At 40.9% G+C, this 26,373-nt stretch overlaps 2 protein-coding genes across 5 annotated transcripts in view; both read left to right on the top strand.

Annotated features, from left to right (window-relative positions):
- LOC121884114 (adenylate cyclase type 9-like) overlaps positions 1–23,710 on the top strand; it is a 34,028-nt gene extending 10,318 nt beyond the window's left edge. The window contains exons 2-10 of the mRNA XM_042392722.1: positions 11,265–11,437; positions 13,214–13,324; positions 13,735–13,991; positions 14,133–14,235; positions 14,987–15,195; positions 16,010–16,169; positions 16,381–16,523; positions 18,752–18,775; positions 19,063–23,710. Coding sequence (XP_042248656.1) covers positions 11,265–11,437; positions 13,214–13,324; positions 13,735–13,991; positions 14,133–14,235; positions 14,987–15,195; positions 16,010–16,169; positions 16,381–16,523; positions 18,752–18,775; positions 19,063–20,443 — 2,561 coding nt within the window. The 3' untranslated portion in view covers positions 20,444–23,710. The remainder of the gene's footprint in view (positions 1–11,264; positions 11,438–13,213; positions 13,325–13,734; positions 13,992–14,132; positions 14,236–14,986; positions 15,196–16,009; positions 16,170–16,380; positions 16,524–18,751; positions 18,776–19,062) is intronic.
- A 1,178-nt stretch (positions 23,711–24,888) lies between these two features.
- Positions 24,889–26,373, top strand: part of crebbpb (CREB binding protein b) — a 38,705-nt gene continuing 37,220 nt past the window's right edge. For all 4 annotated transcript variants that reach the window (XM_042392002.1, XM_042392000.1, XM_042392001.1 and 1 more), the window contains exon 1: positions 24,889–25,774. In XM_042392002.1, coding sequence (XP_042247936.1) covers positions 25,690–25,774 — 85 coding nt within the window. In that variant the 5' untranslated portion in view covers positions 24,889–25,689. The remainder of the gene's footprint in view (positions 25,775–26,373) is intronic.

Genomic DNA, 26,373 nt, shown 5'->3' with positions numbered 1-26,373 from the left:
GAGAAAAGAGGAAAGGGCATGAAAGAAACGTGAGAAAAAAGAAAGAGAGAGAAAAAAAGAGACTGAAACACTGTCTACAGACTGTGACAAAAAGATGGATAGAGTTGCTCCTGTACGGTTCATCATGTTCAGGGTTTTTCTGCAGCTCCACTCGGCTCACAGTCATAACACCAGCCTCAGCACAACACATGGGAAAGGACATTTCCCATCTGCAGCAACATACACACACACACACACACAAACACATATACACACACTTACTCCAGCTCTGCACCCTGGGCCCACCAAGGCTAATTGCCATGGCAACAGGCTATTAAAAGGGACGAGGGTCAGCTGGAAACTGGAGGTTCTTTTTTAGATGGAAGGACTGGTGCTCTGACTGGGAGAGATGGGCCAAATTGACGTTATTCCGCTGAAGCTCTGACTTTCATATTGTGGTAAAAGCCAAGTGAAGGCTTATTTTTGTGTGAGCCCAGTAAGAATAAGCTGAACACTCCGCAGCACTAAATTGCATACAATCTGACTCTCAAAGATTTGTAAACCTTGAAAAAGTGAAAGAAATGTGAAAGTGTCTTTGTGTGTCTCTCTCTCCTGCTGTTGCTATCTCACTGTATATTTGATACTTCATTTAAATCTCCTCTTATAAAGTATGAGTTGAGCCCGTGCATGGTGCTCAGCCCTCCTCACAGCTGTGCAGATGCTGGGGTGATAAAGGGCTATCATGACTCATTGATGCATCCTGAGCTTTTCTCCCTTGTGATCAAGGGTACAGAAAATGCCAGCACTCCTCCTAACAGATGCACACTTGCATTCACTGACATTGATGGATGGAGCTCACTCTTAAGGTGACACACAAAAAAAACCCACACCCACTCACCTATACACACACACACACACACACACACACACACACACACACACTTTCTGCTCTTTGCATACACTTAATGCAAACACCCACCCATGCAGCCGCACCCTGTCCATGTTTGCGGCTGTAGTGACTCGTTAGTGTGCACGGCAGGGAGTGTGTGTGTGATAAATGGCTGTGTGAATTATGAATGAGGGAAGATGACGGGGAGCCAGTCAACCCTGGAGCCCGCTACTGCACTCACCCTGCACGGATTGAATGTGCGTGTTTGTGTGTGTGTGTACAGTAAAAGTGTGTGTCATGCAGTGAATTATTTTGTTATGTTGTGTATTCATGTGCACTGTGTCTGTCTTATAAATGACTGTGAAGTATTTTATTATTAGCAGTGCAGACCGTGAAATGCATTGTGGTATCTAAGCACAGTTTCAGCTCTCTCTGCTCTAAGGATGAGGAAGCCTGTATGTTGCAATGCTTGTCTCTCTTTTATATTCATTTTCTTCATCTCACTTCTGAGCCTCTTTTCTTCCTCGCCACCCTTTCTTCTTCCTCTCCTCTTCACATTCCTATAATCTTTTCTGTACCCATATTTCTGTGGTATGTGGACTTAGATTATTAATCTTCGATATTCAAAGGTCTCCTCCTTTATCATTTTGATGTTATATAACTCTCTTCTTACATGGCCCAGTCACTACATGTGGGAGTGAGTGTGCTTGTTGGCATACTAGAGCTCAAACAATTAGTCAGTGACACTTAATAGATGACAATTTTGGTAACTGATTAGTAATACATCATGAAAATGCCATAAATTTGCTGATTTACATTTGATTTGCCTGCTTTTCTCTGTGACATCATCGTATTTTTGTACTGTTGGTCAGATAAAAAGCAATTTAGAAGATTATTGTTGACCAAATGATGAACTGATCAGTCAAAAAAGATTATTGATACATACATTTAAAATGAAAATGTTGTTTGCATGTCTAATGTATGATATAGCTTGACTGGTACTGGATTTGTGAGGCTGATACTGCTATCATATCTTAGAATTTTTTTAAAAAAAAAGTGAGTTGAGCCTGTCTTAGGTTTAGCGCCATCTGTTGGCTTCAGTGTAGGACAGACCTCCTGTGTCTCCGCCACCTGTCAGCTGCTCCTTCTTCCACATACTTTGCCCAGGAATCCCCCATGCTGTCACTCCTAAAGGCCATTGCTGACTTACTGCATGTGTGTATGTGTGGTTGTGTGTGTGTGTGTGCGCGTGCTAAGTATCAAATGTATTCCCGGCAGAGGTCACTCCCCATCCTATAATCACTTTCAGTCCGTCTCTTCAGGTCACTCTTCTGCCCTCTTGGCTTTCTACCTTTTTCTAGCCTCCATCTTGCTGCTGTCTCATTCTGTAACCGTTGAGTCAGAATGCTGCCTCCGCTGTTTGAAACGACACTTTCATCAACAAACATTACAGCAACGCTTATATCAACAGGCTGCATATCAACTTGTTTCCAGCCTTCCTCTCTGTGCTTGACCGTGAGATTTAACGAACCTGTCGGTTCTGCTTTTTAAGAGGATGTTGGTCAACAGTGCAAATAACTGTCTGTCTCTGTGTCTGAGCCAAAATATGATTCAGGCTTTCTTTGGTGGAATCTGAGCTTGTAGTTAGCATCTTCATTTACTCCAGCTTTATTAGCCTGTTTTAGATAAAGAGTCCTCGGGGAGCGGTGCCGTGCTCAGCAGAAGATCTAGAACATTTTCATCATCAACTTACGGTGAAGATGCCATTACCCGAAGTGTTGAGTAAGCGCAGTCTGTGATATTAGAGGAGAAGAGTATGAGTGGAGGAGTGTGAGCGGGAGGGAGATGTTTGTGTCTGTGTTGGCTGTTCACTCTGATCATTTACCCACAGCCATAGACTCGGTCACTGTTTAATCGATGAAGGAGCACTGCTCATAGTTGTGGGTCAATAGGATCTCAGGCTGTGATAATTCAGCATGAGATGAAATCGAATTTCAGTTAGAAGCAGGATAGTCACAGAGACGTTGTTTGTTTCTTTTAGTTGTGTGTCATCTCCTGGTCAGGAATAAATTAGAAATTCTTCCTTTTCATGGTTATTTTATTTTAAGTGGTTTTGTGAGATGAAGACAGCTGTCTGAAAAAGTCGAAGGGTCGTTAAAACCAATGGTTTATGTCATCATGAGGTAGAGGAAGACTTTTAGCTCTTTGTCCTCAAAATGTTTTAATAGTTTTAGTTATAGCAGTTTTCAAAACCAAAGTTCAAAATGTTTTATAGACCAAAAAAAGTATATTACATAATTATTGAAAGGATCCAAACACATTAAAATTGGTTAGTCTCTTAAAACAAGAAGGTCAAGAATAAAAGTAGGAGGAATGAACTCCTGAAAAGGAGTTAAGGACATCATACAAAGACTTGCTTGTAAAATTAAGTAATTAGGAGAGATTTTAAACATAAATGTTGATGCACTGGGCTGGGACTTCCCACACAATACTCCACAAAGCACACTGCTTCAGTATCTGATGCTTAAGTTGATTCCAAAGGGGTTCACACTCATTGTCTTCTCCTTAAATCTTTTCTTAAAACAAGTAAAAGATTGAATGAGGATAATTCCACTTATATTATGAAACAAGACAACGCAAGGCAGATCACCACTATGAAGAAAATTACAACTGATTCAAAAAGATCTTTGAAACAGATTGAGCTACATGGGAAACAAGTGAAATCAGATACCTCTGTGGCAAACTTCCTAACTTGTTTTTATGATAAAGGTAAAGTTTGAAAAGTGCTTGTTCATATGGATATTTCTGCAGGGTGGACAGATGTGCTGAATGGCATATGGAGAGCCATATGGTGACCATTATGAGAGAGATGAAAAGAGGGTGGGGGCATTCGCATTCAAAGGAGCGTGCACGGGTGAAGGGTTTGACAGAGGAGAGTAAGACAGTGTAAAAAAGATGAGATGGAAAGTGAGCTTTTGAGATGATGTCAGCCGGAGCAATTCTTCACAGTGGAGAGCTCTTTAAGCCTGGGTGGTGATGAGGCAAACGGATATTGGCTCGGACACAAAAGAACGGGGAGGAGAGTTGGATTTGGGACGGAGAGAGGGAAAGACAGATAGTGAGTTACAGTGAGATTGACAAAACAGGGAGAAAACACAGGCCACTGAGCAAAAGGTGAGGGGAGGGGGGTTAGAGATTCTGGAGGGATGTCAACTGTATCTATTGTTCTGCCAGCAGACCATGGCAGCCTTGGGCTGTCAAGGATGGAGGGATCGGAGGCACAGAATATAAAACGAGCACAGGGAGTAAGAGACAGACACAGCCAAGCGAGAGTTAAATACTTTGGAGAGATGTCAAGTGTTTCTATTGTCATTTTGAGTGAGCCGTGGTAGGGCGGGATTGAAGCCAGGAAAAAGAACAACAACAGCCAAATATGGAACTTTTGTTATAGTGCCACCCCTGTTTACAGCACTGAGGGGCAGAGAGAGGGGAAGGATATCGACAGATTTTGTTGATTGCAACGGGAAGTTGGAAGACTTCAGTATGGCTTGTTGTGCTGGAGAGTGTGTTTGTGTGTACGCAGAGAAGCACTCTGATGTAACCCACAGTTTAGAGACGTGTTTTTCACTCACAACTGAAATGGATAATGTGCTGAAAAAACCCAGGTGGTGTGCAAGATTTGCCGTTTCTCTTTATGAACTTATGTAACTCGTACCAAGAGGTCACTGTGCGTTATCTGGTGTCTCTGAATGTTGGGAAAAAACTCTATTGGTTTAGCTGTGTTTCTATGAGTTTGATGTGTGCAGTACCAGTCAAAAATTTGGACAAACCTTCCTATTCCTTTAAATGAGGAAGTGTGTCCAAACCTTTACTGATACTGTACATGTTAGGCACCTTTTTTGTCAAGCACCAATATTCGGTGCTACAGAAAAATGTTTTTTATGTTACTTGACTACCAACTCATTAGTTCTAAATAGTCTTAAAGTCTTACCCACTTCAACAGCATAATATGATTTAATAGATGTTGTTTCAAAGTTGCAAAATAAGAATTTTGAGTAGCTTACGCAATCAAGCCTGCAGGGAAGTATGCTCTGCTGCACATGACGTGCATTGGGCAGCAAACAAAAATAATAACTTGAAAAAGAAGCAGGAGCACTTTCAAATGGAGACTGATATGGAAACTGGTAACAACATGCCTTTTTCAGAGCTCTGAGGAATTTCTGAAGAACAAGAAGGCACGTGGTTTCTGAAACATTACCTCATGCAAGTCTGCTTTGCATATCCATCACTGCAAAGTGCTCCTACTTTTTTTTTTATATGTTTTTGTTTGCTGATAATGTAGAACAAGGCTGTCGCAATGTTTTTGAAACGGTAGCCTAAGATCTCATCAGAGTAGTTTCCATTACATAGTTAGCAGGATGTTGTCTGTTACAGGATGTGTTTTGTTTTTTTCTATTTGTTTGATATCTCTTTTTTTTTCTAATAATTTACTCAGACAAACATGAAACAATGAATGAAATAAAAGAAAAAAAGGAAAAACAATACTTTTTAGTTTAAAAATATAGCCAGTAACAGCACGGTTATGGGAAAATAGAAGAATAAAAGTAGTTAGAAATTTTGATACTCTTGATGCTGTGAAGCACATTATAAAAGCAGTGATTTATGACCAATATGCATAGACCTTCTATCACGGTATACATACTTTTATATGGCAGTATTGATATATGTTCTAGGATTTCAACTGAGACATTCATAGATAGAATAACCACTTGGAATTTTATTTAGGGTAATCCAGTGAATTTAAAGACCTGGCAAATTAAAGTGCTGTATCACATTGATGAAACCCTGTAGATCAAATTTTGCTGTAAAGCAGTCCTGCTCATCGATTTGCAACACCACCCACAATTACTGTATACTACCACAGATATTAAAGGGATAGATACCTCAGTAGAAACAGTAGCAGAATCTCAACAGGTTGAAAAACCTCTGTTGTCTCCCAGTATCATCATATCTCTACTGTAAATCTATCAGCGGTAGGATACTATGACCATCCCTAGTCATATTAGGTGCAGTACATGTGCACACACAAACACAATCTATTTTTAACAGAATCAGCATTTTGCTCATCTTGCATGTTTGTGCATGTAGTAAATGGAGATAAGCATGAAACATCCTCTCTTATATATTATTAAGAAGACAGTCAGTTATTGGCAAAGTCAGCATGTGAAACAGCTCTCTCTGTTGACACGTCTCCCTCTGCTTGACATTCTCTGGCATTCGACATTGTGAATAATTCTGCTCACCTTCTTACATGTCCTTTAATGCCTCAGAAGTTACCGGGGCTCAGCAGAAGTGTTCAGCTGCAAAGAGGAAGGTCAACGCTCACCCTCGCCCTCCCCCACCCATCCTCATCTCGGGAGACACACACAAACTCTCTGCACCTCCTTTTACTGTCAGATATGACAGTGTGAGTCCCTTGGTGATTCCTCATGAAAAATGCATATGTGTCTTTCATGTTATCTGACTGAATGGGTTCACTCACAGACAGCGCACACAAAATATTTAATTCCACCACTACTACCACAAATTCACAGCCTCTTTCTAGTCTCTACTTCTCTTCGTCCTAGCTCCATCTTTGTCTACTTGAATTGTTCCTTAAATCTCTGCTATTCTTACCCCTCATTTCCCTTTCCTCTCCTCTGCAAACCAAGCCACTAATAAAGGGCTAATAAAGTCCTCCTAAACAGGCTGTCATACTGGACAGGTTTCCTCCTGTTCCTCCTGTCCTCTTCCCCCAACAGGGACAGGATGTACAATATATCCCAGGATCGGGACGCAGTGGAGTGAGAAGGGGTTGTGGGGGGTTTAGGTTGCTGGTTGGCAGTGCCAACTGGCATGGAGAGCTGCCCAGCCTAGCAGTGCTAGTTTCTGTGCGCCACCTGCTCCACTGCCCTCCTGCTCCCATACCTGGCCCTGGAAGGCAAACCTGTCATTATCGGAAGATCAGGCACATGATATGTTTGTGTTTGTGTGTGTGTGTGCTGATTCAAGCGTATCTGCCGTGCCAACTCTCCTTCCCTCTCCGTTGCCCTCTTGTTCTGCGGCTTTTAGTAAACCTCCCTGAGACAGCAGCATTGGCTGCTCAGTCCCACTCGGGTTGCAAATGGGAATTGAAAGGAATGATGGTGCTTTGTGATAAACAACCAAAAAAGTTTCATTTTTATAGCCACTGTGCCTGTAGAATTGGTGGGCCTGTCTTTTTTTTTTAAACACAATTTATCTATTCTTCTTTTTGTCTGTTGTATATCCCAAGGGTAAGATTAGATTTTTTTTGCTTGAATAACCATTTGGCCTTCTATCTTTTATTCTGTCTTTTTCTGTGTGCTTTGTGGTATATAGGACAGTGTAAGGGTATGTAGAAGTCAGGCTTTTTGTACCTGATAGTTTGTATTCAAGCCAGTTGTCCTTCCATCTGTTCAGGGCTAATGGAAGTGGCAGTATATGGAATGACCACTGCAGTGACGATGTGTGTGTCGTATCCACTGTTTTTTGTGTATATTTGTTTGGCACACCCAACCCCTCTCTCATCACAGAAAGAGGGGGTTCAGGGGCGGCCTTTGTCACAGAAGAGCTTGGGCGTGCTGCGACGAGGTGAGAGTAAGGGAGGAGTGGAGGCGATGGTGTTGTTTGTTTGCAAAGTGCTTTTTTCATGTCACTCTCCTCTGTCCTGAACAAAGGGGATTGGAGAAGGAGATAATGTGACTGGGCTCTCATGGGGAAAGGTTATCTACTGTTCCCTGTCAGTTGATAGCACAGGACAGGACACTTCAAGTCCCATAATGCCCAAAGGCTGCCACTAATGATGCTCTTCAATTAGCCCAGGGTCATCAGAGATGGAGAGAGGCCAATACACAAATGTACCTGCATCACAGATCATCAAACAGATCCGCACAGACAGACAAGTGAACGGACGGACTCACACACACACACTCAGCTGGAAAGAAACAAGAGACATCAATCTGAACACACAGCATGACGTTTCCTGACCTTTTTTCCCTGCCGTGAGGCCAAAAAGCACAGCTGTATTCTGATGATGTTGGACCCTGTTCAGCCCAGTTTATCAGAGCCACAATTTACTGCCTGACAACATTGCAATTTCAGCTGCCACAAGGTTGGATCGTAAAGACGAGAGATTGTCCTAGAATGGCCAGGAACGGGAACACAAACACACACATCTGCAGACACTTGAACTCACGTAACCTCTCATACAAACACACTCAGATAACACAGCGTACATCTCTGCGAGCCCCTGTGGTCGATTTATCTTGCTCTTCTCTGGCTGTCAGGGCTCTGCCATGTGAAATGATTTCCTGAAACAAGCTGTCTGGCCGCAAGATGGGATCAGTGTAACATACGACCACATGTGAAAGGGATGGCCATGGATCGCCGTCTTTTAAGCACTACCCATGTTTCTCTTCTTTAATCTGATGAAAGGGGTGCACTGAAGGCCAAATTGAGATATTTCTTACCTATGTTATGAAGTCTGATGAATGAAGTCTCTGTATGTTTTCTAAAATCAAGCCGGCAACACATTTATTTTGATGTGTGAGTTTTATTTATTTATTAGTCTTGACCCATTTTACTCCTGTGTTGTTTTATTCATTTGCATTCGTCTCTGGCATCTTCTTTGTAATTATCTAATTAACTGTGTTTTTTATATTAGGTCATCATTCTTTCATTCACTATTAAGTCTTCTCCACCCTTTCTCTCTGGTAATGTGTTGGTGCGCATATTATCCAGCTTTAAACACTTCATTATTTTTAATAAGCTGTTACAGTATTGGGGGAATGGAGCTGAATGGTCCAGCGATTTTTGTTTAGGTGGATTCGGCTTTGTCCTCGTCTTATTCAGTTTTATTATTACTCAGCAAGCACCATTGGTTTTGCAGACAATATAGGATTTGTATTAATCATGACTCTAAATATATTAATAAATAATACAGTGTGACTTCTACTTTTATAGCTTTATGTGCTTCAACTGAAAACGGCCATGACTGTTTCTCTGACTCAGATGCTCCCAATCTGGCTGAGTGAACAGACAGGAAAAAAAACACCTATGCATCTCTCTACCCACAGTGCTGAGGCAAAATGAGGCACCGTTTGACATCTCTTTGCTGTTTTTCCATATTTCATTTCAAGCTATCTTAACCTGTGGTACTTGTATGTGTTGAAAGAGCACTCAGTGTCACAGGCAGCCAGTTTGTCCTCAGAGATATTGAGGGAAAGACAGAAGAAAAGGAAACAAACAGAAAGGGAAGGAAAAAAATAACCCCATTGACCCATGAGCAGAAGCAGAAGTCAGTGTATGTCATGGTAGGAGGCAGGGAAGGATTTGATTAGCAAGCTAATGAAATCAGTCATCAGTGTGTGCATCGTGTGTTTGTGTCTCTGGATCCGTATTTGACACACAGTCCCACTCGCACATTCTCATTTGTCAGAAGCAGTGATAAGCTCCCCTTAGTTTCCTGCCGCCTTCTTCTCGTCTGCTGCGCCATTCTGCATCACTGGTGTGGGGAATTAGTTCTTTGTCACTGCTGTTTACCGCCTTCATTTCTCATCCTTGAATCCTGATCCACCTGGCTATCGACCCAGCTAGAGCGAAGCTGTCTATCCACACCTCCGCTAGCTGTGCGTTTATATGTTTGACTGGGTGTGTAGGTGGTTGGAGGGGGAGTGCTTTTGTGAAGGTCTCATAATAGCACTTGTGTTTACATCTGTCTCTTTGTTTGCATGTTACTTTCTTTTTTTTTGTGTCTGCTTCTTACTTATCTAATTTTTTTGTCCATTAAATTATGTGTGTATCTTTGCAAAAGAGTCTCAGTCTACTTGTGCCATGTGTGCAGTCTTTCTGTGTGTGTGTGTGTGTGTGTGTGTGTGTGTGTGTGTGTGTGTGTGTGTGTGTGTGTGTGTGTGTGTGATGTGTCAGAGAGTGCAGCCTCAGGGTGGCTCCGTCGAGGCGAGGCAGTGGCAGGCTTGTCTGAAGTACTTAGGGCAGACAATGCTCAGAGCCTGAGGCTGCGGCTTCACTGACTGTTGAATAATGTGGCTACGCACACGGTCACAGGTACTTACCTGTGTTACTGACTAATACACACAGCCAACTGTTATTGTGGTTGCGGCTTGTCACCCTTGTCTTGTGACAAAAAACTGTGTTGCAGACAGAGGGGGAAAAAATGATGAATGTTCAGTCACATACATTCGGTCTCTTTGGTGTCAGTGAGGTTGACTCAATAGCCACAGCCTCTGTCTATGTATCTATCTGAGCGACAAAGTTGGCAACAAAGACCCAAACAGGAAGTGGGCCATATGTCTGCAATCATGATTAAAATCACTCAGTGGGAGCTTCCTGGTGACTCAGAGGTCTAAGGCTGTAGAAACAAAAGAAGAAATCTTACTGAGAGTGTGAAGTAAACAACTTTCTGCATTTCAATGCATCTATGTTTTGTCAGCGAAGCAAGTCAAACACCTTGTGTCTATCAACAGTTAATTAAAAGAACTGATCTCAAAATTACCACATCTTATCATTATTTTTAGTGAACTGGTCAGCTGAATTTTGGGCCAAAGGTTGCACAAACACATACACACACTTTTAGGACCGATGGAAATGATAACACGCTGATAGACGAGGGAGGACGCAGGTGTTCAAATATTTGGCCCTGGCCTGTTGTGTCTGAAAGTGGAACCATCTCATGGTCAGCAGACACACATGCATGAAATCCACACATGCACCTGTATGACATATACGTTAAAGAGTAATTATCTCATCACAGAGAAAATAGATTAAGAAGGATATATGAGAGGATTTCATCAATTCTACACAGAAATTCCTCCTCAGCTTATGGAGGAGGAGGAGGAGAGAAATGTGTGTGAAGAGGAGGGTGAAAAAGAAATGACAGTGGAGAAAAATAAATCTGTGGACCTTGAAAGAAGTGTTGGCTGTGTATGTTGTTGTGTCTCTTTAGCACTCAATTATTCTCATCTGTCATATTTTGAATAAGAGAAAAAAAAAATCCACCGTAAAAGCACCACATGTCATGTTTATGTATATGGAAACAAGAACAACTCATGTGTATGACCTTGGCTTTATCAACTGAGAGAGATTGATATTCAGTGCTTCATCCTTTCTTGACTCTGGGTTTCTGCCAGGACTTTTTCTTATATAATTCACAGAGAGAATTCATCCTGCTGGGTACTGAGCTTCTGCTGAATCCTAAAGCAACTCCACAAATAACAAGACCTTCATCCACACAGTTCAGGCCTGTTCCTCTTACAGCTGAGAATAAGAACTGATCTGCCAGTGACATCACTCACTCCTCTCTCTTTGTGTCTCTCTCTAGGCCTTAGGACCTACCTGATCTCTGGTAGGAAAATAGAGCCACACTCTCACTGTAGCTGCTCCCAGTTGGGGTTGGCTGGACCAGAGAATGCAGATCCTCGGTGCCCCACGTCCAGGGCGCACACGCCTGATGGAGGCCCTTCAGCCGGCACCCTACCCCCTGACAAAGCCAAGGTGAGTGCACACCATATCTGAGAAAATGTAGGTTGAGCGAGTAAGTATATTTCTAGGATCATTTTCCACTGCACAAATATATTGCCTGAGGAAGAATTCTGAGCTGCATGTTCTCCTACAGCCTCTACAGCCTCATCTCTGCTCTCACTGTGCTTTTGTTTATGTGGGTGTTGCAGAAGCTTTATTAAATATTTTGATTTTTTTTTTTTTTGCATGCAAAGAGTTTCCTTTTGACTCACCTTGAGGAAGTGAAAAAGAAACAGAATAGCTTCCATCCGTGCCATTACCCTGCATCTTAAGTTTTCCATTTGTTCCATGTAATTACATGATCTTAACCTTGGGCGCCTTGCATAGTTAGAGCATATTTTTTGATCTCCCTTTTCAGTTTATGTGCACCTGTATGTGTGCACCTTCACACATGCCTTCATGTCCCACTTGTGTAGCACCCCAGTCCTAATTAAATCCTTATTAATAAGAATCTGAGAATAAAACAGCAAGATCTTATTAATTAGGCAACCCAAAGCACTATTCTCCCCAGCCAGCCATCTACATAATAACTGACCCGTAGTGCTCATCAACCCAGAACATGTCCATCCATTATGTCCTCCTTAGCCATGCCTTCAAGGGGAATTTCTCATTCGCTTCCAAAATGTGCCACGAGGTCATACTGGACTCACCGTAACCCTGCAACACGTTATTTCTTTATAATTACCCTTAAAACCCTGCATCACTGTATTTTATATTCACCCCAATTAATCCTCCTTTCTCTGTACACGTGCACTGCATGATCCAGGCACAGATCTTTCAGCTCTCTGCCAGACAAGGTGGAGCGGGGGAGGGGTAGCTGAGGGTGTAAAAAAAAAAAAAAGAGTACGAAGAGGATAGAAGATGATGGGAGACAGGAGAATCAGTGGGGGTCCTCGGTTTGGTAATGAGCTCACTCAAACAGGGAGACGGGGAGCCCTTCTCGAGCATTTCTGCCTGATGACTCCTCCGTTTACAGCTTTTCATCTTGTGCATGGCTCACACACAAATACAGATACGGCTCATTGTGAAGGATCACACTCATGGATCTTCAAAAAGGCTTAACGACATTTGAATGGTGTGAAAGGATTTATAGGCCAGGTGTAGTAATGAATGTTTGCACGTTTAATGTAGCATGTAGGTACACAGAGCGTGCAATCTCTGTGTGTTTACATTATGTACGTGTGTGTGTTTTGGCATCTCAATACTCCTCGCACGTGTCAGTGTCATGGTCAGTCATAGCGCAGCATAACTATCGCACAAACCTCTCTCTCTCTCTCTCTCTCTCTCTCTCTCTCTCTCTATCATACGCACACTTTCCATTCTGTTTGAAGAGGGTGAGTGGGATGAGAATAAAGATCATGAGCCCATGCAGACAGCTCTTGTTTACTTTCCATCTGCACATCCGTTTCTCAGTGGCTGCTGCCGCTCAGCACTGAAATAAATAATAAAGCCAGTAAAATGAGTGAAAGACTTGTCACTGCATCCCTATGTTTAAGTGACAAGTTTTGTCCCTTTGTTGCCGCAGTGCTGTGGTGATCACTGCTGATACATGTGTTTTGTCATCTCCCTTTTGTCATTTTGTCATCCTCCTTGATCTCAATCTCTTGCCGTCTCTTCATGTTTTTCTCTGCTCCTGTGCTTTCCTTGATCTGTATCTTTCAAATTTATTCATTCTCTTTCTTCTTTCTTGCACCCATATGCTGCATCTCCCTCCCGTTCTGTCCCCTTCCGATCTCTACCTCCCTGCAGTCTCCCTGTCTATCCTGCAGTGTGGTCCTAATACCAGGGGAGGATCAGGTTCTGGAAGAAGGAACGGTGCACAATGGCTGCCATGACGACCACAAGACCAGTAGCAGCAAGGTTAGCCTGTTGTTATCATCTGAACTACACAGATGAGACTTTTAACTGTTTATCTAAGATGATAAATGTTTGACTTCTTCATTGTGAACAAGAGTCTGTGTCTGTCCAATATAAAATATTTTATGTAATTATTTTTCCATCAGTTTATTGGGGCCAATCATAAACCAAGTCTGGTTTCATTTGCTCATGCCCAGCAGCAAAAAGGACTCAAAAATAGTTCAAAGAAATAGAACTCCATGAGTCCCAGTTAAAGTGTGCCACAGACACGTGCACATAAAAGTGTGTTACTGTAGTACTTTCTTTAAACTTTTTAGCTTAATACATTGTATGGACTGCCTCCTAATATTACTGGCCATACTGATATAATATTTGGAGATACAGTACCCCTCTCTCTCCTCTTTTCACCCTAGGAATCTACAATTCTTAAGTGCTCCCCAGTGGTTTCTGCAGGACGCAGCCCAAAGGCTCTGAACGGCCTGCTCAGTCCTCGGCTGGAAGCTTTGAACAACAGCCAGACGTCACTGTGTGAGATGCTGCAGGAGAAGGAGAAGAAGACATGGAGTGGAGGAGCCATGGGCATGGACCACTCAGCGCTCATCCCTTTACGATCCAAGAACTTCAGGGAGAGGAGTGATGCCCACTTTGTGGATGTTATCAAAGAAGACAGGTGAGTGCTAAAAAGAGTTAATAATAATGGATGTTAGATTAGTGGATGAAGCCAATTATTGTGAATTTGTCAGCTGCTTTTAAGATAGTTATTGTAACACTGAACATAATTTATACTGACTTTCCTCTCTGCTTGTGACAGCCTTATGAAGGACTATTTCTACAGACCTCCAATAAACAAGCTGAGCCTCACCTTCCTGGAGAGGACCCTGGAGTCTGCTTACCGGATAAGCTTCCAGGAGGAGGTGTGTGTGAGTTGTTTTGTGTGTGTGACACAATGGTGCCTGCATGCCTGTGTGTTTAACAAGTGTGCATTCACACGTGAGTGTGTCTGCGTATTTTTGACTTTATCCATGTATGCCATGCCTGACAGCGATCCCACGATCGCTCAGAGTTTTACAACACACTCATAGAAAACCAGTGTCTTCATATGATTCCAGTTATCCAATCTCTGTTGTCCTTACATGTGGGTGTGGAATCTGCCTGTGTTTGTACATGTTTGTCGTTTTGCCTGTTTGCGTTTCTCTGTGGATCTCTGTCTTGTCTGGGAAGCCTGTTAGCACTGCTGCGTTATGACCAGACCGGTGAAGACTGCGGCAAAGAAAAATCACTGCAGGACCTTAAAAGTAGTTTTGTATGAGGTTGTGATGCCCTCTGCTGGTGTAACATCAGAAGTGCATTTTTATATTGTCATAGCTGCATCTGTTGTTACATTGGTAAGTATAGTGAGTCACTGTTATGTGAATGGAGATAGTTTTCAGTACACACTTACTTAAGTCATTAAATTATTATTGATTGTTTGATAATTCATTTCCAACTCATCCTTAACGATGAGACTTTTTTTTCCATGCGTTTTTGCTCTTTGAAAAGATGTCCTAAAATAACAAATACTATTTCCACTGACTAATTTTCATTAATACCTCATCCTTATGTGTATGTTTATTCATATTCTTATATCTATTTTGATTTTCTCCTTCTCTTCCTGTTCTGTCCCAGGTGGAGACGCAAGCAGCGGTGCAGACTGTTGCCAGTCCAACATTCAGTTCTTTCCTGGACATGCTGTTATGCTGTTCAGTGTTTCTGGCTCTGTCACTGGCCTGTTTCCTTCGACCGCTAGTCACCCAGCTGACTCCATCCACACCAGCCATCGTTCTGACTGCTGTAGCTGCCCTGCTGGAGGCTGTGGCTCTGCTGTTTGCTATACGGTGAGAAAATGAATATGTAGGTTGGACCTGCTCGCAGAAAATTGCTTTCTGTCTTTTAGTTTCCATGATAATGACATGGGAATATTGTTTATATTACATAGATGATTTTTGCTTTTAATTCTAATGGGAAACATTAGTGTAATTTATTAGTGTATTTATAGTGTATTTAAATGTATTCATACTTTTGGAAAGCAGATAATTAGATGGATGAGGGGAGACAGGAAAGAAATGTTTGGAACAGATAATTATTTGGGATTTGGGGGCACCTCTGTGGCTAAGAGAATATGTTAACCATGAACTGCAACACCCCTGGTTTAACTCCATCTGGGGACCTTTGTTGTATCTCTTTCTTCCTAATTTTGTGTCATCTCCCTCTTATTGCTGTCTAATGAAGGCATAAAAATGTCAAAAAAAGAATTAAGGGAGCTGGAGGAAAAAAGCCTGAACATATTTTTATTTTACAGATATTTTATAGATTTTATATTATAGATCAATACATTTGTCCCCATTTGCAATGCTACTTAAAGTGGGTGCCCTAATGATGGATCAACATCTATAAAGTGAGTGAGTGGATCTGTAAAGTCCTGTTTACTGATCCTTGTTATTAATCATGTACTGGGAAGCTTTGTGGATACAAACCCAGGTATGCATAATCATGTCTTGAATCAGTTTATCATTCAGGGTGTGATCAGGTTGTGATCAGGCTGGGGTCACACGGGACACTCAACAATTAGATAAACACTTCATTTATATCATCTCTAATAAATCATAATAATCTGTATATCAATCACTGCTTCCTGTTTTCCTTCTCCAGGACGGCTTTCTACCTGGACAATGCTTTTAATTGCACCCGAATACTGATAAGAGCCATCTCAGGCTGGATACCACGTCACTTTATAGGAGCTGTCCTGGTGTCCCTACCTGCTGTGACTGTCTTCTCCCATGTCACCTGTGACATGCATCTTTCCATCCAGGTGGATTGACAGTTTCATATTTTTAGGAAGGGATCATGAGGGTGTTGGATTCTGGTTTTGTTATTTGGCTGCTGTTTTCACAGCAGATTTATTGGCTCCCATTCAGGTCTTAATGTGTGCCTGCAAGGCTACCTTGTTAGTAAAATTTCCCCCCCGGACTTTTATATTTTTTGTGTAATGAATATGTATCTGTGTCCTATATTTTCCCCAGTTCACCATGTTCATCTGCTGTGCTGTCATCATAGCTATCATTCAGTACTGTAACTCCTGCCAGCTCAGTTACTGGATGCGCTCAACTTTAGCAACTTTGGTGGGAATGGCACTGCTTGCCTTGCTCTTCAGCTCTCCCTGCAGGTATGACATACCTATGAATTGATGGAAGGAAATAACACTGTTTATTACCCAGTGATTCTGAAAATATGATATAATTAAAATGTGTTAAACAACAATTTAAAGAGGATGTGATGACACTAATATCTTTTTTTTTTTGAACATACCATTTTTGAATCAGGTTCCTTGACAATAAGTCTCACACAACTTTACATATACAAATAATATTGGTATAAAAAAATAAGTAACAATACAAAGACATAAGACAGGTTATACATACTTTCATATTCACCCCAAATTATCCAACTAAATGTTTACAGTATGTTCACTTTGCTAGATACAATATAACAGAAGACCATCTTTCTAAAAAAAATGTCCCTCTAGAGTTGCATTCTCGCAGTTGTGTCTCGCAGGCCATTCAGTTCACGGCCTTAAGTCTTTCGGTCCATTGGTCAAAGGTAGGTGGGTGGAGCTTAAGCCAGTTTATTGTAATCATTTTATGGGCTATTAACACAAGAGCTCTGAGCATTTATTATTTGTTTTTCCCCAACCCTGTAAGAGATACATTGCCTAGAATCACTTAATGTGGTTCAAATGATCTGTTTAAGGCCAGAATTCCTCCTATTTCCTTTTTACCTTCTCTAAAATAAACTTGTAATTTAGGACAATCCCAAAAAATGTGGGAAAAGTCTCCTATTAAACCATATCTTCTCCAATAGACAGGATTAGATTTATTGAAATTGTTGGATATTACTATTGGTGTTTTAAAACTTCTCATTCTCAACTTCCAACCAAATTTTTTCCAAGTTGGGCTACTTAAGCATTCATGCCAAGACATCCAGGACCTCTCCCACTCCTCATCTTCAATTATGGTGTTGACCTTCAATTCCCATTTGAATCCATATGAATCCTGCTGTACAAACACATTATTTTCCTTGAGTGTGTTTGATTCTCAATCCAGTACTGTTCAAGATTGATTGGTACTTCTTTAATTTTGTCCCATTCCTTGTGTGTCACCAAATGTCATATCTGAAAATATCTAAAAAATTCATTAGACGCAATACCAATCCGGGCCTGGAGGTGAGAGACTACCTTGAGAGTTGTTCCTTCAAATAACTGATTTACTGCGGTCAGACATTTCTCCATTCACCCACCCACTTAGTAAGACCACTATCCAGTTTTTCAGGCAAAAAGTTGCAAATAGAAGCTTTTTTTGTTGCCCTTGATAAAGACATACTATAGGTAAATTAATTTATTTTCTTATCTTCTCCCAAACCTTTAAAGTATAATTTACCCATTCATTCTGTATCTTAAGTTTCCGCCATACCCTTGCCTTTAGGAAGGGGAGAACTGAAACTGATATATTAGTTACAGAGCCTTGTTCTATGTGCACCCATTTTGTATCCACATCTAACCTAATCCATGAGACCAATATTCTAAGTTGCGATGCCCAGGAGTAACTTCTGAAATGAGGCGAGGCTAAGCCGCCCTTCTCTTTGTGGGAGCAGAGACCTTTGAGTCTCACTTGGGGCCTTTATTTTGCTATATGAATTTGGAGACAAGTCTTTCCAGGAATTTGAATGTAGATACTGGGACAGTTATAGGAAGGCAACAAAATAGAAAAAACAACCATGGCAGTACATTCATCCTGTTAGTTTCCACCCTACCTATTTAAGACAGGGGAAGCATATTCCAAATTTCCAAATCCTTTTTGACCTGAGAAATAAGTTTTTAGTAATTGGCTGTGTATAATTGAGAAGAGTTATTAGTCAAAGTGACCCCCAAGTATCTAAAGCCCCCTTTTGACCATCTGAATTTCACCTCTGTTTGGGCCAACTTCCTGTGATCATCATTGCTTCAGATTACCCTTAATTGACCTTATGCCTAGAAACTTTGCTCAGACATTGCATGAGAGCAAGTATAGACAATAATGGATTTCTTATAAACAAAAGAAGGTCATCCGTGAACAACGCTATTTTGTGCATCATGCCTCCCCCACCTACTATCCCCTCAATTTGATCATTCCCTCTAATCAATTCAGCTAGCGGTTTGACACCTAAAGCGAACAGAATAGGCAAGGCCAGATTTCCTTGCCAAACACCTTTCTTAAATTTGAAAAATTCGGAGCAGTAGCCATTCACCATGATGACACTAATTTAAAAAAAAAGAATATAAGTATATGTTGGATTGCACTAGATCTTGACATGTTCTTGATGTATTAATTAGTGATACATTTGTTTTATCTCTTCTAGTGTTGCTAAGAGTCTGTTTTTCTGGTACGTACAACAAATTTTGTTCATTCTGGTGCTTTTTTGTTTTTTTTACACATTTGTGCTCAGTAAGAAAGCATACATGTATGATAAACCATTCAATTTCCTTCTTTTTATAGATATTTGCAGGTAGTCACTCACTATTGCCTGCATCATGCACAGAAATGTATTTTTGTAAGGTTCTGTAATTGCTGTGGTGTTTTCAGATACAATTTATTTTGACAAGCATTCAGTTTGTCTATTTCACTGCATTTCTCTCTCCCTCCCTCTGTCTGTCTGTCTCTCTCCTCCAGGTCGGCTGGACAGAACAACAACAGCAACAGTTCCATCTTCATATCTGACAGCCTAGCAGACCCTGACCCACAGCCTCACCCCCAGGACCTGCTGGGCCCTGAGGCCTGCGTGGCCTTTTTCTTGCTCCTTCTCCTGGTGTGGTTTCTTAACCGTGAATTTGAGGTCAGTTACCGCCTGCATTACCATGGCAACGTGGAGGCTGATCAACACCGCATCAAGATCCAGAACATGAGGGACCAGGCCGATTGGCTGCTTCGCAATATCATCCCAATACATGTGGCTGAGCAACTGAAGGTCACGCAGAGTTACTCCAAGAACCACGACAATGTGGGTGTAATATTTGCTAGTATTGTTAACTTTAGTGAGTTTTATGAAGAAAGCTATGAGGGAGGCAAGGAGTGCTATCGTGTCCTCAATGAGCTAATTGGAGATTTTGATGAGTTGTTACGGAAGCCAGCCTTCTCAAATATTGAAAAGATCAAGACCATTGGTGCCACATACATGGCAGCAGCAGGACTCAATGCGCAGCAGTGTGCAGATGCAGCCCATCCTCATGCCCACCTCCGCGCTCTTTTTGAATTTGCTCTGGAAATGATGTGTGTGGTGGACGACTTCAACAAGAACATGCTGGGCTTTGGCTTCAAGCTTCGGATCGGATTCAATCACGGGCCTCTAACAGCAGGGGTGATTGGCACCACCAAGCTTCTCTACGACATCTGGGGTGACACAGTCAACATCGCCAGTCGCATGGATACAACAGGTGTGGAGTGTCGTGTCCAGGTCAGTGAGGAGAGCTATTGTGTGCTCAGTGGTATGGATTACGAGTTTGATTACCGTGGCACAGTTAATGTCAAAGGCAAAGGTCAGATGAAGACCTTCCTTTACCCTAAGAGTAGTGACAGTGGCCCTGTGCCTCAGTATCAACTCTCAGTCTCACCAGAGATCCGGGCACAGGTGGATGGTAGCATTGGGCGCTCACCCACTGATGAAATCGCCAGCATGATGCCAACAACCAGCATAACTGCAAGCAGTACCAATACTATGGTTCCCAGTGCCAGTGCTGGTTGCTCTACCAACACAGGGCTTGGCCATGAGAGAGAAGCTGCACGGTGCGGAGAGAGGGTGGACATACTTGAAAGACGTCCCTCTGCAGAGACTTCCCATGCCCAGCGATCTACATCTCACAGTGGCCTGACATCTATACCTGTTACCAACATAGAGGGGCCACCTCCTTCTGCAAATAACAAACCACTCATCATCTCATCCACAGTCCAGCAAAATGCACCCCAAAGTTCAACAGCAAAGTCCCAGAAAGACTCCAAGAAAGACAAATACGAGGATGCCTATGACAGTAACATTGGAGAGTTAACCAGACTTTAAGAATTTGCTACAATGGCGCTTTTATCACAAATCTTCTACCCTTTAAGCTCTTGTTCCTGCCAGTTTGCATTTGTAGAATTGCTGTACATTTGGTCCTACCCCAGGTAGACCCACAGGCCTCTCTTCTGCATCAGCCAGGCAGCAGGTTGTTTTAGGTCTTAATCTGGGGGTGCTGGGTCGACCACAAAGATGGTGTCAGGCAGGGACACACAGAAGAAATGGGAAGATATGATGGCTGACTCTGAACCTCCTCTTGCCTGCTACAGATCCCATCATGTCCCATTAAACTACTTGATTATCTTTACACCTTTAATCTTGATTATGCGTTTCATATGTCTTTTAAGTGCCTTTAGAATAGAATAATGTGTAGACTAAGCCTTTTTGAGTATAAGAGTAGAATAACATAAAGGGAAAACTGTACATTTGCAAACTTTTTTGGGAAAAATGCTTTGCTTTTGTTACAATTTTACTTTCAAAACTGTGGTTTGCTATGATATTTTTGCCTTTTATCAACAAACAGCTCAGCAAGCTGACCTTACATATGGAAAGTGCTACATTATGAGGAGGATGTAAGATGCTATTCCAATATATATATTAGTAAAATCTGCACTAAAATGCAGAGCCTGATTCCATGTTCTTCATGAAAACCCAAAAACTCTTTGTGATAGGCACAGCAGAAACTAATCAATGCAGACTAAGGGCAGAGGAGGCTGTGCTGCGTGTTGTGTGAGTGTAATTGCATGTATACAGTGTGTGAGTGTGTGTTTATGTGTTAGCGTAATAGCAAGATCATGCAGACATTAATGAGGAGGGGTGCCTATGAGATATTAGGCTGACTTGGTGAAACAACAGGATGACAAACAGTTTAGGAACGCAGTTGGATGAAAAACTCTTGCTTGCTGATGTGGCAGTTTTTTCTCTGGCCTCAGCTAAGATCTTTGTATTGTCTCAGTACTGAGGCATGATGGTCTCAGCTACACTTATCAGCGCGCTTGCTGCGACAGCACCATAGACGAGGCTAAACTGTTACTAGACGATGTGCCCCCATGATCCAGGCTCTTGTGGGAACTCAAGCTGTGTTTAGTGTTGATGAGTATTTCAATGGATCCTACAAGGTACTTCTGTACCTGTGGAGTGTCTTTAGCTTTGACTTTAGATCAATTAGAGAAAACAGCTGCCTAGGTTGCTATGGATTACACTGTGTGCTAGTTGATAGCTTTTAAGACATGGATAATCAAAGTGGAATGTTGCAAAATCATAAATCAAAATGTGTTTTATTGTATTTATTGTAACACAAAACTTGAACTGCTCATGTGAAGCTCCCCTCTCTTACTTCTATGATTTGAAAGACATTACTGGATCTTAACAGCTGAACATGTTAGCTGCTTCACACTTGCAATGGCATAAAACTTCAGTATATAAGCACTGTAAATGCAAAGGCAGTGCACCAAATGTAGGTCAGGTGTCTGCCTAGGTGTTTTTATGCTTTCTTTTTGACTTCCCTGATTTCATTCTATTATGTCAATATTATTGAGGAAATCAAGCTGATTAAATGGATTGTGTGCTCAGAGGCAAAACAGTTTCACCATGAAATCCAGTTCATTGTCTTCTTTTTCACATTCAAATTCCCTGAACAACAGATTAACAACTTCATATTTTTAAATCACCATTTATAATCAATACTTTTAAGTAATAAAGCAATCAAGACAAATGTTACAGAAAAACAAAGAACCGATTTGCCTTCTTTTAACCTAACATCTAATTTCAGCTGCACTATTTAATATTGCCCTAATAAGTAAGTTATTTGTTTTGCTTTGTTTTCTATGTGTGGAGTTAGGGTAGCTTGTGCCTTTTAACTTTGAACTTGATTTCCCTGATAATTTTTTTCACAGTCAGCTCAAGGCTAGGCTTCATTTCTTGAGACACTTAATATTTCTCAAAAGCTTATGCCAGGCATAAGGAGGAGAATGTTTACTTTTGCTCTTGAATCACGTTTAATTTTGATGACATCACAATGAGGTCATAAATTTAATTAGTGCCTTTTCTTAATATATAAAACTCAACGTAATCATACCAAACGTATTCAACATTAATTGGCCTTATTGCTGTTTTCGAATTCCTTCTTGTTTGGCCCTCCATTTAGTACCGTATGTATTGCACAGATGGAGTTTGTTTGTTTTAAATGCAATAATAAGTGTTAAACATCTTTGGATTTAAAGGGAAAATGACCTTCATTACGCTGATGAGCACACAACCCTTGTACCAGCCCAAATTCATGTATCTTATACTACAATAAAGGGAAGCTTAGAATAATCAGTGTTGCTACTATCAAAGGTCATGATACTGCATTAGCTACATTTCTTTTGTTGGTAATTTTGATGAGCTCTTTTGAATATTGTGTTTTTATGAACTTTGAACATTTTTTCTGGATTACTATTGTATTTGGGACAAACAGGAACAACAAAATAGGGGTGAGAACTCACAGATTTGATTGCCACGTGTGTGTTTTTTTTTATTCTTACACTGCAAACATGAGCTTAAATGTTGATTTGGTTGGATTTATTGAGATGTAAGTGACATTCTGAACCAGCAGAATGGCACACTGGGAAAATTTAGATGCCAAAGAGTGTCATTGCCATCTCCTGATTTTTTTTTTTGTATGTATTGTCTTATCTCCTTCTTAGATTGTGATTTTGTTGAGCACGTTCAACATAGATCTCACTGTTGAAACACATTTGCACAAGGCACTCACTTTTTATGTACAGTATGCCTTTGTATTGTATAGTATCTGAGCATTTTCTATTATTTATATATGCGCATGTGCTAGAGTATTAAATAGTATAAAGAACTGGGTATTTTAACAATGTTGGAATAATATTTGTGCATTCTGTTTGCCTGCATGTGTGTAAAAATGTATGAGTGTTTGTAAAACTGTGTGGTTGTGTGTGTTTTGGAAGGGATGCTCTAATCTTAGGAGGAATGCGACCTGGACATTTTAGTCAACTTTATACTCTTTAAAAGTATGACATGCTAGGACAGTGAGAACTCAATCAACACAGGTTTCTTTTTTCTTTTTTTTTTTTTTTTAGAAATTCAAACTGGCCATATAATAAAAATGGTGAGACACTGCTAGATGTCTGCTGGTAGGCAGTAATTGAGTAGCCTGCTATAGCCTAGTTCTAATAAATTGTTGCTTTCTTTGGAAATGTTTTGTATATAGCACGCTAATAGGTATGCAAATGGAGGTCAAAACTGAATAAAGAGTTGCTGGGAAATGTTGTCCGGTTGAATTTATAGCTTGTACACTACATTGTATTTAGCAGTGATGGATTGTAACTAAGCACATTTTCTTTTTCTTAGTAGACAATGACTTTGGGGTACTTACTTTTACTTGAATATTTCTGTTTTATGCTATGTAATACTTTTTATACCAGGTATACTATGCCATTGCCTTACATTGCTACATTGCAGCTTAAGATCTTGCATGTAAAACATTAGATCAGTTAATAAAATATGAAGCATTGTTGTAGATTAAACTTTGTAACATAATAGTTTAAATTAGCTCCTCCTTAAACCAGCAACATCATTAAAATGCTGATTACAGTGCATCAGTAATAACGATTGAATAATATGAAAAATAGCACTGACAGGGGCTGTTATGCTGCATAATGAATACTTAATTTAAGTAGACTTTTACTATATGAGTTGTGTATTTTCACTTAAGCAAGCTTTTGAATGCATAGCTTTGCTACTTTACTCAAGTAAAGGATCTGAATACTGGTACCCACACAGGGAATCAAAAGAGATGAAAATTACTTAGCGTATTTGGTTGAGTGCATATGTTTAAATAATAATGGGACAGCTCGGGAATAGATTTTTTCATAACTTTTTCATAAACATGTAACAGTGCTCCAACCCTGAGAATCATTTCAATTTTCCCAACGACTGGAGCTGGTGCAGGACCAGTGAAGCTGGGTATGGCTTCAGCTAATCTTTGCTGTTCATTCATTTTTAAATACTGAAAAACAAAAAAAGAGAAGAAGAAAAAAAAAAAGAAATACCGGTAGATCGGAGTGGAAAGTTATTCTAATATACTGTATTAGTATGGGGACTTAAATGTGGTAGCCTATTGTAATATGGTAAGAATAACTGAAATAGTTGTAATGTCGCTATTTGTATCTATTTGTATCATATCTTAAATGCATTCTTTTCCCTCTTAAATTACTATTTTTAAATCTGTATTAGTGACTGTTATGTGCTTACAAAGTTTGAAGCAGTTAATATTTATTGGTAATTTAAATTTTGGGGGGATTATTCCACTCTTTGAGGCTATATACGTACGTCTACATGACGCACGGTGGGACACAGGTTTACGTCAGGGCGTCATAGCGCGACACCTCCCCCTCCTCCCCCCACAGTCTAGCTGGGAAGAAAAAAAAAAACTTTTTTTTGTATCGGAGGAATCAACAGCCGCCATCTTGACGCGGCTCAGAATCGGGATTTCTGGGGGAGCATTAATTTTAAAAACCGATCGGAGCTACCCAGACCGGACTCAAACGGCTTTTTTCTTGCAGAAAATCGAAGTATTAGTTCTTCCGACGAGAATTAATGCAAACATGTGAGGGTTACATGGGTTTTTATCGTGTCGAAAGCCCACTGTATATTTGATTTCCCTTTTAGAGAGCGCCGCTTCTCGCCGTATCTCCGTCCCGAGACGCTGTATTTACCGGGAGACAGCGACGAGAAAAATAATCCACCTCATAGAAAATATTTTTTGAATTTTACTCTTTTTATTTAAGCCCAAAATAGATTTTATGGATGCTCGTTTCGACTGCGAAAAAAATGATTCTGTACAGACGTGAATCCGGCGATCTGCGGAGAAAGGGATTTGCTTACGCTTTGTGTAATATTTTATGATTGATTTTTATTTATTTTTCTCGAACTGAAATAATTTTTGGACGTAATTATTGAGGATAATTATGTGGGTGTTGGGTGTTGGATTATCATGGGGTGATCTTCGGTGGCGAAGCGTGGCGCTGTTGCCTTTCTTTTGAAACCCTTTTCTCCAGGCAGCATTTCGCCAGCCTGCCAGTCAAGAAAAAAAAAAACCCAAACAGTTAAATTGATCCTTTACGCGTAACGTTAGAGAAACTTATCAGTTATTACGAGCCAGAGGCCCACAAGTTGGACTGATCCAGTTGTGTTTTTTCTGCATCAACATCCACTCATAATATTTGCCGAGCAGGATGGCTGACAATCTGCTGGACGTCGGACCCCCTACTGCAAAGCGACCCAAGCTTAATTCACCTCTCTCAGGATCAGATGGCCCAGGTAAGTGCAGATCACGATTTTACAACTGTAGCAAGAATGTGCTAACTTGCATTTGTGTTTATTACACATGCAAACTGCACAGTTTTGCTGCTTTATGAGGTAGGATGCATCCTCCACCTTAAGGAAAAGAGCCACGGTGAAGTAAAGCTATCACCACTTAAAGCGGGGCTCATATCACAGGACACATGCACGCAAAGTCCCTGTAGGATTGTTTGATTAAATCTATATGTGATTGACAAATGCATAACTGCTGTTAGTGTAAAAAAAAAAGTGCAAACTCACTGCCTCCTCATCACATTGTGGTTGCTCATTAGGAAGAGTTTGCGCCCAACTTTTCAGTTTTGCTGGGTTAAAAGTTAAAAAAAAAACATAATGGTACTTACCCATCACCGACAGCTGTGAGAAATAAGTGAGTAAAATGTTGACAGTGTATCTGCAGGGATGTTATGGTGTTGGTTCCTGTTTTTTCCCCCTTGTCACCTCTTAGCACTTGGGCTTTAAGTAATCTCCAGGCACCTGTATATCAATACGCCTGGCATCATAAATATATTGTGATTTAAAGAAAGTCCTTTTCTTTCTACCAATCAGCACAGAGGAGA

Source organism: Thunnus maccoyii, chromosome 18 (assembly GCF_910596095.1).
Source record: "Thunnus maccoyii chromosome 18, fThuMac1.1, whole genome shotgun sequence".
In the NCBI taxonomy this organism is placed as follows: Eukaryota; Metazoa; Chordata; class Actinopteri; order Scombriformes; family Scombridae; genus Thunnus; species Thunnus maccoyii.
This window is presented reverse-complemented; position numbering and strand designations above follow the sequence as displayed.